General features: G+C 55.0%; 1 protein-coding gene across 7 annotated transcripts in view; it reads left to right on the top strand.

Moving 5' to 3' along the window:
* The window catches only part of LOC132392016 (dynactin subunit 1-like), a 284878-nt gene that overhangs the window by 265745 nt on the left and 6760 nt on the right, over nucleotides 1-12373 (top strand). For all 7 annotated transcript variants that reach the window (XM_059965917.1, XM_059965919.1, XM_059965915.1 and 4 more), the window contains 2 exons: nucleotides 4495-4684; nucleotides 12106-12203. In XM_059965917.1, coding sequence (XP_059821900.1) covers nucleotides 4495-4684; nucleotides 12106-12203 — 288 coding nt within the window. The remainder of the gene's footprint in view (nucleotides 1-4494; nucleotides 4685-12105; nucleotides 12204-12373) is intronic.

Here is a 12373-nt window from a genome sequence, read left to right on the forward strand (position 1 = left end):
GGACGGGTGTGGACAGTGTGGGAGTGTAGAGGGACGGGTGTGGACAGTGTGGGGGTGGGTGTGACGGTATCTGGGGAGGGGTTGTAGAGGGACGGGTGTGGACAGTGTGGGGAGAGGTGTAGAGGGACGGGTGTGGACAGTGTGGGGGTGTAGAGGGACGGGTGTGGACAGTGTGGGGGTGTAGAGGGACGGGTGTGGACAGTGTGGGAGTGTAGAGGGACGGGTGTGGACAGTGTGGGGGTGTAGAGGGACGGGTGTGGACAGTGTGGGGAGAGGTGTCGAGGGATGGGTGTGGACAGTGTGGGGAGAGGTGTAGTGGGACGGGTGTGGACAGTGTGGGGGTGTAGAGGGACGGGTGTGGACAGTGTGGAGGTGTAGAGGGACGGGTGTGGACAGTGTGGGGGTGTAGAGGGACGGGTGTGGACAGTGTGGGGGTGTAGAGGGACGGGTGTGGACAGTGTGGGGAGAGGTGTCGAGGGATGGGTGTGGACAGTGTGGGGACAATGGGAATCCCAGCTGTTTTCGTGATTCGTTTCTGTTCTTTGTTGACTCAAATAAGCACTGGCCCAGTGAAGTGGAATCCACTGTATTCGGTCACCCATCAGCCTCCTACACTCCAGGGGGCATAAAAGTCTCACAGACTGTCCAGTCTCTCCTCTTACCTGAGTCCTCCAGCTCCAGTAATGTCCTTGTGAAACTCTGGACTTCTTCCCAGTGTAGCATCATCCTTCTGACTGGAATATGTGACCTGACCTAAAAACAATCCTACAACATCTTCAGCTCAGTGCCCTAACCGATGAAGGCTAGTCAGTCAAACGCCTTTTTCACTACTCTGTGTCACCTCTTTTAGGAGCCATGTACCTGCTCTGCAACCATCTCCAGAGTTTTACAATCTCCTCCTTCTGATGCAAACAGCACCCTGGCAAACCTTTTCCATAGCCTCAACATCCTTCCTCTAATGAGGCAACTACAACTAAATTCAATTTTCTTGATGCAGTTTTATAAAGATGAAATATAACTACCTTCGACTAATAAAAGGAAGCATGCCATATGTCTTCTTTCCGGAAGTTGTGAACCAAGGTTTCCTCTGCTTGCCAACAGTAATAAGGATCTTGCCTCCAACAGTGTACTGTCTCTTTATGTTTGACCTACCAAAGTGCAACGTTTCATATGTGGCCGGTTAAACTCCATCTACCATTACTCTGTCCCTATCTGCAACTGATCAATATCCCATTGTATTCATTGCCAGTCCTCTACACTATCCACAAAGTCGCCAACGTCTAAGTTGTCTGGTTCAGCGGTTACTGGGATGCTCACAGGCTGTGCTGGGAGCTGGATGCCAGAATTCTGTTATCAACGATGGGTGATCAGAGATGGGGAGTGACGGAGGGGTGATGGAAATGGAGTAGTGATCCAAATGGAGATGGAGCGGTGATCGGAGACCAGGGGTGATTGGAGATGGAGCGGTGATCGGAGACCAGGGGTGATTGGAGATGGATAGGTGGTTAGAGATGGAGAGGTGATCAGAGACCAGGGGTGGTTAGAGATGGAGAGGTGATCAGAGACCAGGGGTGATTGGAGATGGATAGGTGGTTAGAGATGGAGAGGTGATCAGAGACCAGGGGTGGTTAGAGATGGAGTGGTGATCAGAGACCAGGGGTGATTGGAGATGGAGAGGTGATCGGAGACCAGGGGTGATTGGAGATGGAGAGGTGATCGGAGACCAGGGGTGATTGGAGATGGAGAGGTGATCGGAGACCAGGGGTGATTGGAGATGGAGCGGTGATCGAAGACCAGGGGTGATTAGAGATGGAGAGGTGATCAGAGACCAGGGGTGATTGGAGATGGAGCGGTGATTGGAGATGGAGAGGTGATCAGAGACCAGGGGTGATTGGAGATGGAGCGGTGATCGGAGACCAGGGGTGATTGGAGATGGAGAGGTGATTGGAGATGGAGAGGTGAATAGAGATGGAGCGGTGATCGGAGACCAGGGGTGATTGGAGATGGAGAGGTGATCGGAGACCAGGGGTGATTGGAGATGGAGCGGTGATCGAAGACCAGGGGTGATTAGAGATGGAGAGGTGATCAGAGACCAGGGGTGATTGGAGATGGAGCGGTGATCGGAGACCAGGGGTGATTGGAGATGGAGCGGTGATCAGAGACCAGGGGTGATTGGAGATGGAGCGGTGATCGGAGACCAGGGGTGATTGGAAATGGAGTGGTGATCGGAGGCCAGGGGTGATTGGAGATGGAGAGGTGATCAGAGACCAGGGGTGATTGGAGATGGAGCGGTGATCGGAGACCAGGGGTGATTGGAGATGGAGAGGTGATCGGAGACCAGGGGTGATTGGAGATGGAGAGGTGATCGGAGACCAGGGGTGATTGGAGATGGAGCGGTGATCGGAGACCAGGGGTGATTGGAGATGGAGCGGTGATCGGAGACCAGGGGTGATTGGAGATGGAGAGGTGATCGGAGGCCAGGGGTGATTGGAGATGGAGAGGTGATTGGAGATGGAGAGGTGATTAGAGACCAGGGGTGATTGGAAATGGAGAGGTGATCGGAGACCAGGGGTGATTGGAGATGGAGAGGTGATCGGAGACCAGGGGTGATTAGAGATGGAGAGGTGATTAGAGATGGAGAGGTGATTAGAGATGGAGAGGTGATTGGAGATGGAGAAGTGATTAGAGATGGAGAGGTGATCAGAGATGGAGAGGTGATTGGAGATGGAGTGGTGATCAGAGACCAGGGGTGATTGGAGATGGAGCGGTGATCGGAGACCAGGGGTGATTGGAGATGGAGCGGTGATCGGAGACCAGGGGTGATTGGAGATGGAGAGGTGATCAGAGACCAGGGGTGATTGGAGATGGAGAGGTGATCGGAGACCAGGGGTGATTGGAGATGGAGCGGTGATCGGAGACCAGGGGTGATTGGAGATGGAGCGGTGATCGGAGACCAGGGGTGATTGGAGATGGAGAGGTGATCGGAGACCAGGGGTGATTGGAGATGGAGTGGTGATCGGAGACCAGGGGTGATTGGAGATGGAGCGGTGATCGGAGACCAGGGGTGATTGGAGATGGAGTGGTGATCGGAGACCAGGGGTGATTGGAGATGGAGCGGTGATCGGAGACCAGGGGTGATTGGAGATGGAGAGGTGATTAGAGATGGAGAGGTGATCGGAGACCAGGGGTGATCGGAGATGGAGAGGTGATTGGAGATGGAGAGGTGATTAGAGATGGAGCGGTGATCGGAGACCAGGGGTGATTGGAGATGGAGAGGTGATCAGAGACCAGGGGTGATTGGAGATGGAGAGGTGATCGGAGACCAGGGGTGATTGGAGATGGAGAGGTGATCGGAGACCAGGGGTGATTGGAGATGGAGTGGTGATTGGAGACCAGGGGTGATTGGAGATGGAGAGGTGATCGGAGACCAGGGGTGATTGGAGATGGAGCGGTGATCGGAGACCAGGGGTGATTGGAGATGGAGAGGTGATCGGAGACCAGGGGTGATTGGAGATGGAGAGGTGATCGGAGACCAGGGGTGATTGGAGATGGAGCGGTGATCGAAGACCAGGGGTGATTGGAGATGGAGAGGTGATTAGAGATGGAGAGGTGATCGGAGACCAGGGGTGATCGGAGATGGAGAGGTGATTGGAGACCAGGGGTGATTGGAGATGGAGAGGTGATCGGAGACCAGGGGTGATCGGAGATGGAGAGGTGATTGGAGATGGAGAGGTGATTAGAGATGGAGAGGTGATCGGAGACCAGGGGTGATTGGAGATGGAGAGGTGATTGGAGATGGAGAGGTGATTAGAGATGGAGAGGTGATCGGAGACCAGGGGTGATTGGAGATGGAGAGGTGATTAGAGATGGAGAGGTGATCGGAGATGGAGAGGTGATTGGAGATGGAGAGGTGATTAGAGATGGAGAGGTGATCGGAGACCAGGGGTGATTGGAGATGGAGAGGTGATCGGAGACCAGGGGTGATTGGAGATGGAGAGGTGATCGGAGACCAGGGGTGATTGGAGATGGAGTGGTGATCGGAGACCAGGGGTGATTGGAGATGGAGTGGTGATCAGAGATACTGTGATTACAGACGGAGGGGTGGTTGGGGGTGATTCAGACGGAGGGGTGAGTGGGGGTGATTATACGGTGATTCAGATGGAGAGGGGTGGGTGGGGGGTGATGGTATGGTGATTACAGATGGAGAGGTAGGTGGGGGTGATTACAGATGGAGGAGTGGGTGCGGGTGATTCAGACGGAGGGCTCAGGACCCTGTTGGCTCAATTTGCCTTGCAGTGGAGTTGACTGGCCCTAACCCTACAACAGAGGGATAGAACCAAATCCTTGGGCTCTGTCTTGATGCACAGGTGAATGGATATGCAGGCATAGATCAGCATTCATGGGTTGGCATAATGATCGGGTTTGTGCTCTTGGGGTGTGTGACAAGGTGGGGGTTCAGTACTCGGTGTTTCTGATGTCGCTTTCTGGCAATAGGCTGCCCAGATGAATGCTGAGTTGGCTGCACTCCCCCCAATCAATGTCCCAAAGCTGTCCATGACCCAGGAGGGAAAGGCAGAAGACGTAGCCATTGGTGCCCTGAACAGGAAGACCAGCCAGTTACTGCAGAACCTGCAGCAAATCAGTTCACGAATCCGTGTGGTGGACATCTCCCACCGAGCCACAGGTGAGTACGTCAATCCGTATGTTAACCAGCTGAGTACGTCACTCTCCGTGTGTCACCGGGTGGGTACGTCACTCTGTGTGTGTCACCGGGTGGGTACGTCACTCTCCATGTGTCACCAGGTGGGTTTGTCTCTCCGTGTGTCACCAGGTGGGTACGTCACTCTCCGTGTGTCACCGGGTGGGTTTGTCTCTCCGTGTGTCACCAGCTGAGTACGTCACTCCGTGTGTCACCGGGTGGGTACGTCACTCAGTGTGTCACCGGGAGGGTACGTCACTCTCCGTATGTCACCGGCAGGGTACGTCACTCTGTGTGTCACCGGGTGGGTACGTCACTCTCCGTGTGTCACTGGGTGGGTATGTCACTCTGTGTGTGTCACCGGGTGGGTACGTCACTCTCCGTGTGTCACCGGGTGGGTACGTCACTCTGTGTGTGTCACCGGCAGGGTACGTCACTCTCCGTGTGTCACCGGGTGGGTACGTCACTCTCCGTGTGTCACCGGGTGGGTACGTCACTCCGTGTGTCACCGGGTGGGTACGTCACTCTCCGTGTGTCACCGGGTGGGTACGTCACTCTGTGTGTGTCACCGGGTGGGTACGTCACTCTCCGTGTGTCACCGGGTGGGTACGTCACTCCGTGTGTCACCGGGTGGGTACGTCACTCCGTGTGTCACCGGGTGGATACGTCTCTCTCCGTGTGTCACCGGGTGGGTACGTCTCTCTCCGTGTGTCACCGGGTGGGTACGTCACTCTCCGTGTGTCACCGGGAGGGTACGTCACTCTCCGTGTGTCACCGGGTGGGTACGTCACTCTCCGTGTGTCACCGGGTGGGTACGTCACTCTCCGTGTGTCACCGGGTGGGTACGTCACTCCGTGTGTCACCGGGTGGGTACGTCACTCCGTGTGTCACCGGGTGGGTACGTCACTCTCCGTGTGTCACCGGGTGGGTACGTCACTCTCCGTGTGTCACCGGGTGGGTACGTCACTCCGTGTGTCACCGGGTGGGTACGTCACTCCGTGTGTCACCGGGTGGGTACGTCACTCCGTGTGTCACCGGGTGGGTACGTCACTCTCCGTGTGTCACCGGGTGGGTACGTCACTCTCCGTGTGTCACCGGGTGGGTACGTCACTCCGTGTGTCACCGGGTGGGTACGTCACTCCGTGTGTCACCGGGTGGGTACGTCACTCTCCGTGTGTCACCGGGTGGGTACGTCACTCTCCGTGTGTCACCGGGTGGGTACGTCACTCTCCGTGTGTCACCGGGTGGGTACGTCACTCTCCGTGTGTCACCGGGTGGGTACGTCACTCTCCGTGTGTCACCGGGTGGGTACGTCACTCTCCGTGTGTCACCGGGTGGGTACGTCACTCTCCGTGTGTCACCGGGTGGGTACGTCACTCTGTGTGTGTCACCGGGTGGGTACGTCACTCTGTGTGTGTCACCGGGTGGGTACGTCACTCTGTGTGTGTCACCGGGTGGGTACGTCACTCTGTGTGTGTCACCGGGTGGGTACGTCACTCCGTGTGTCACCGGGTGGGTACGTCACTCCGTGTGTCACCGGGTGGGTACGTCACTCTCCGTGTGTCACCGGGTGGGTACGTCACTCTCCGTGTGTCACCGGGTGGGTACGTCACTCTCCGTGTGTCACCGGGTGGGTACGTCACTCCGTGTGTCACGGGTGGGTACGTCACTCTCCGTGTGTCACCGGGTGGGTACGTCACTCTCCGTGTGTCACCGGGTGGGTACGTCACTCTCCGTGTGTCACCGGGTGGGTACGTCACTCTCCGTGTGTCACCGGGTGGGTACGTCACTCTCCGTGTGTCACCGGGTGGGTACGTCACTCTCCGTGTGTCACCGGGTGGGTACGTCACTCTCCGTGTGTCACCGGGTGGGTACGTCACTCTCCGTGTGTCACCGGGTGGGTACGTCACTCCGTGTGTCACCGGGTGGGTACGTCACTCTCCGTGTGTCACCGGGTGGGTACGTCACTCTCCGTGTGTCACCGGGTGGGTACGTCACTCCGTGTGTCACGGGTGGGTACGTCACTCTCCGTGTGTCACCGGGTGGGTACGTCACTCCGTGTGTCACCGGGTGGGTACGTCACTCCGTGTGTCACCGGGTGGGTACGTCACTCCGTGTGTCACCGGGTGGGTACGTCACTCCGTGTGTCACCGGGTGGGTACGTCACTCTCCGTGTGTCACCGGGTGGGTACGTCACTCTCCGTGTGTCACCGGGTGGGTACGTCACTCTCCGTGTGTCACCGGGTGGGTACGTCACTCTCCGTGTGTCACCGGGTGGGTACGTCACTCTCCGTGTGTCACCGGGTGGGTACGTCACTCTCCGTGTGTCACCAGGTGGGTACGTCACTCTGTATGTCACCAGGTGGGTCTCCGTGTGATCACAGCAGAACTTAAGACAAATTGGAAGAATGGGCAAAAAAGTATCAGATGGATTACAGTGTTGGAAACTGTATGATTCTGCATTTTGTTAAAAGGAGCAATAGTGTGGACTATTATCTAAATGGAGATAAGGTTCAAACAGCAGACCTGCAGGGAGACCGAGAAGTCCTCATGCAAGACTCCCAGAAGGTTAATTTACAGGTTGAGTCTGTGGTAAAGAAGGCAAATGCAATGTTGGCATTTATTTCAAGGGAAGTGGAATATAAAAACAAGGCAGTAAGACAGTAGTCAGGCTGCACTCAGACCCCACTTGGAGTACTGTGCTCAGTTCTGGTCGCCACACTGTAGGGAGGATGTGGAAGCCATAGACAGGGTGTAGAGGAGATTTACAAGGATGTTGCCAGGGTTGGGGAGCATGCCTTATGAGAATAGGTTGAGTGAACTCGACCTTTTCCCCTTGGAGCGACAGAGGATGAGAGGTGACCTGATAGAGGTGTATAAGATGATGAGAAGCATTGATCGTGTGGATAGTCAGAGGCTTTTTCCCAGGGCTGAAATGGTTGCCACAAGAGGACACAGGTTTAAGATGCTTGGAAGTACAGAGGAGATGTCAGAGGTAAGTTTTTTTTTACGCAGAGAGTGGTGAGTGCGTGGAATGGGCTGCTGGCGACAGTGGTGGAGGTGGATACAATAGGGTCTTTTAAGAGACTCCTGGACAGGTACATGGAGCTTAGGTAAAATAGAGGGCTATGGGTAACCCAAGGTAATTTCTAAAGTAAGGACATGTTTGATATAGCATTGTGGGCCGAAGGGCTTGTATTGTGCTGTAGGGTTTCTATGTATTGTCAGCAGTTTTGGGCCCCATATCTTAGAAAGGATGTGTTGCCATTGGAGAGAGTCCAGAAGAGGTTCACAAGGATGATTCTGGGAATGAAGGGGTTAATGTATGAGGAGTGTTTTGCAGCTTTGGGCCTGTACTCACTGGAATTTAGAAGAATGCATGGGGATCGCATTGAAATCTACTGAATGTTGAAAGGACTAATAGGGTGGATGTGGAGAGGATGTTTCATATGGTGGGGGTATCCAGAACTAGAGACCACTGCCTCAGAAAAGGGGTGACCTTTTGGAACAGAGGTAAGGAGGATTTTTTTTAGACGGATAGTGGGGAATCTGGAATGCTCTGCCACAGACTGCGGTGGATATCAAGTCCATGGGTATATTTAAGGCGGAAGTTGATCGTTTCCTGATTGGTCAGGGTATCAAAGGATACGGTGAGAAGGCAGTTGTATGGGGTTGAGTGGGATCCATGATGGAATGGCAGAGCAGGCTTGATGGGCTGAAATGACTAATTCTGCTCCTGTACAGTACACCCTCCAAGGTGGCATGCGCTGGCAACCCACTTTCTCTGTGGATACATTGCCTGCAGGCGGGCACATGGTTTTAATGGGCATCATTAGCCACATCACTTGTGGGTTCTGTGCTTGTTTTATCGAGAGCTGCATCGGGTATGGGTTTTACTCTCTCCAGATGGTGCACTGGCTGCTCTCCATCCCATCATGGTGGGTGTCAGGGAGGCTCAGGAGTGCAGAGGGGTCCAGGCTGCACTAACACCTGGTCAGCTGGAATTGCTCACCGGACTCGGCCCTTGATGTATCTCACAGGAGAGGGTCCACTGTGTCCTTCTGTGACTTGCCGAGGTGGTTCTTGGATGGGCTTTCATCTGCAACCAGACTATCTGATGGTCTGCATCACCATGCCACAGTGAGGCATGTCCCCAGTGGAATTCTCTTGATGTAGGGGTCCTTCTCCTGTACATTGGGGTTCTGGGGTGGAATGTCAATATTATGCAACAGGTTTACTGACACCCCATCCACCTGTCCATTCTGTGGCCGGGAGGAGTCAGTGTACCACACTCACCTGGAGTGTGAGAGGATGCAGCCCCTGTGTGAGTGTCTAAAGGGGCTACTCCTCAGGTTCTGACTACACTTCAGGCCCACATTCCTTATATACAAGTGCCCAGTACAGAAAGGGGGTGGGCTTTCTCTTAGCACTGGCAAGGATGGTAATTCATGGGTCCAGGCTCTTCCAGGGGTACATTTGTGCCCGGCTGTCCTTGGAGAGGGAGCATTGGGAAGAGTGGGGGGCATTTCCAGGAGCAGTGCCCCCCCCCAGTGAATTGATTGCTTTATAGACAGTAAGAATAATATTTTAATTTGAATTTTTTCACTGTCCTGTAAATACTTGATTATATTTTGTGTATTTTTGTGTGAATAAACTTTAGTAGGTTTATTTAAAAAAGAGGCAACCTTCAATGTTCCACTATACATACATTGAGGATCTGGGGTGGAGTGGTGCCCTATAAAAAAATTCTGAATCTGTTTACAGACTGCTTTCTGTGTCTGGGAGGATTCAGCGAACCTCATCTACAGGGAGTGTGAGGGGTTGCAGCCCCTGTTTAAAGGCCTGGAGGGGCTGCTGCTCAAGTTCTGGCTGCATTTCACCCTTGCACTCCTGATCTGCCGTCTCCTGCTAAGGGAAGAGGGTCACTCAGTGGATCTCCTGGACAATTTACTCAAAGGCATGGGCAAAATGGCTGTCCACTGCTCCCAGCAATGGGCAGTCAACGGCTCTGCCTTACTGCCCCTTTCAGGCTTACGTCCATGTCCAGGTGTCCCTACAGAAGGAGCATACAGAGTCTGCGGGGACAGGGGATTTCCGTGATGGGTGCCCCCCCCCCCCCGGGCTCTACGATAAAAATATCCTTAGAAAGTAATAATCTGACAGTACAACAGGGCAGTTTAATCTGACAGCATTAAATCACCTCAAGTATGGTTTGCATTAACTTTGCATTAAAAACAGCATAGTTTGTTGAAATATGACTTATCTGATTCTGAGGTGCAACATCCCGGGTTATGTTGGATATCCTGGGTAGTCTGAGAGTGAGGTGGGACATCCCGGGTTGTCTGGGTCTCAGATGGGACGTCCCGGGTTGTCTGAGAGTGAGGTGCGACATCCTGGGTTGTCTGGGTCTCAGATGGGACATCCCGGGTTGTCTGGGTCTCAGGTGGGACATCCCAGGTTGTCTGAAAGTGAGGTGGGATGTCTGGGGTTGTCTGGGTCTCAGGTGGGACGTCCCGGGTTGTCTAATCTGAGGTGGGATGTCTGGGGTTGTCTGGGTCTCAGGTGGGACATCCCAGGTTGTCTGAAAGTGAGGTGGGATGTCTGGGTCTCAGGTGGGATGTCTGGGGTTGTCTGGGTCTCAGGTGGGATGTCTGGGGTTGTCTGGGTCTCAGGTGGGACTTCCCGGGTTGTCTGATCTGAGGTGGGATGTCTGGGGTTGTCTGGGTCTCAGGTGGGACATCCCAGGTTGTCTGAAAGTGAGGTGGGATGTCTGGGTCTCAGGTGGGACTTCCCGGGTTGTCTGATCTGAGGTGGGATGTCTGGGGTTGTCTGGGTCTCAGGTGGGACATCCCAGGTTGTCTGAAAGTGAGGTGGGATGTCTGGGTCTCAGGTGGGATGTCTGGGGTTGTCTGGGTCTCCAGTGGGACATCCTGGGTTGTCTGGGTCTCAGGTGGGATGTCTGGGGTTGTCTGGGTCTCCGGTGGGACATCCTGGGTTGTCTGGGTCTCAGGTGGGATGTCTGGGGTTGTCTGGGAGTGAGGTGGGATGTCTGGGGTTGTCTGGGTCTCAGGTGGGATGTCTGGGGTTGTCTGGGTCTCAGGTGGGATGTCTGGGGTTGTCTGGGAGTGAGGTGGGATGTCTGGGGTTGTCTGAGTCTCAGGTGGGATGTCTGGGGTTGTCTGGGTCTCAGGTGGGATGTCGGGTTGTCTGGGAGTGAGGTGGGATGTCTGGGGTTGTCTGAGTCTCAGGTGGGATGTCTGGGGTTGTCTGGGTCTCAGGTGGGATGTCTGGGGTTGTCTGGGTCTCAGGTGGGACATCCCGGGTTGTCTGAGAGTGAAGTGGGATGTCTGGGTCTCAGGTGGGATGTCTGGGGTTGTCTGGGTCTCAGGTGGGATGTCTGGGGTTGTCTGGGTCTCAGGTTGGATGTCTGGGGTTGTCTGGGTCTCAGGTGGGACATCCCGGGTTGTCTGAGTCTCAGGTGGGATGTCTGGGGTTGTCTGGGTCTCAGGTGGGATGTCTGGGTCTCAGGTGGGACATCCCAGGTTGTCTGAGAGTGAGGTGGGATGTCTGGGGTTGTCTGGGTCTCAGGTGGGATGTCTGGGGTTGGCTGGGTCTCCGGTGGGACATCCTGGGTTGTCTGGGTCTCAGGTGGGATGTCTGGGGTTGTCTGGGAGTGAGGTGGGATGTCTGGGGTTGTCTGGGTCTCAGGTGGGATGTCTGGGGTTGTCTGGGTCTTAGGTGGGACATCCCGGGTTGTCTGGGTCTCAGGTGGGATGTCTGGGGTTGTCTGGGTCTCAGGTGGGACATCCCAGGTTGTCTGAGAGTGAGGTGGGATGTCTGGGTCTCAGGTGGGACATCCCAGGTTGTCTGAGAGTGAGGTGGGATGTCTGGGTCTCAGGTGGGACATCCCAGGTTGTCTGAGAGTGAGGTGGGATGTCTGGGGTTGTCTGGGTCTCCAGTGGGACATCCTGGGTTGTCTGGGTCTCAGGTGGGATGTCTGGGGTTGTCTGGGAGTGAGGTGGGATGTCTGGGGTTGTCTGGGTCTCAGGTGGGATGTCTGGGGTTGTCTGGGTCTTAGGTGGGACATCCCGGGTTGTCTGGGTCTCAGGTGGGATGTCTGGGGTTGTCTGGGTCTCAGGTGGGACATCCCAGGTTGTCTGAGAGTGAGGTGGGATGTCTGGGTCTCAGGTGGGACATTCCGGGTTGTCTGATCTCAGGTGGGATGTTGCTGGTTGGGTCCAATTTGGGGGTAAAGGAGCCTACGGGCGGCAGATCCCTATGAGACTCCCATTGGGCTGTGCTCAGCCAGGCCTCTGGTGATTGTGGCCAGCTCACTGTGTATCCAGTCACTGTAGCTTCGCTCGGGCATGCGTGCAGCCCCTGACTGATCCAAACTTGTGTTGCAGGTTCTGGAGCGGCTGAGAGGAGGGTGAGCCCGGCCACACAGCTCCTCGAGCAGACGGCACGTCTGCAACAGCTGAATCAGAGTGTTGAGCGCATCAAGGTAAAGCTCTGTACCAGGGGGGGGTGAATGGTGAATTGGTGTACCTGGGGGGGAGTGAATCAGAGTGTTGAGTGTATCAAGGTAAATCTCTGTACCTGGGGGGGGGGGGGGGGAGTGAATCAGAGTGTTGAGTGTATCAAGGTAAATCTCTGTACCGGGGGGGAGGTGAA

Source organism: Hypanus sabinus, chromosome 3 (assembly GCF_030144855.1).
Source record: "Hypanus sabinus isolate sHypSab1 chromosome 3, sHypSab1.hap1, whole genome shotgun sequence".
In the NCBI taxonomy this organism is placed as follows: Eukaryota; Metazoa; Chordata; class Chondrichthyes; order Myliobatiformes; family Dasyatidae; genus Hypanus; species Hypanus sabinus.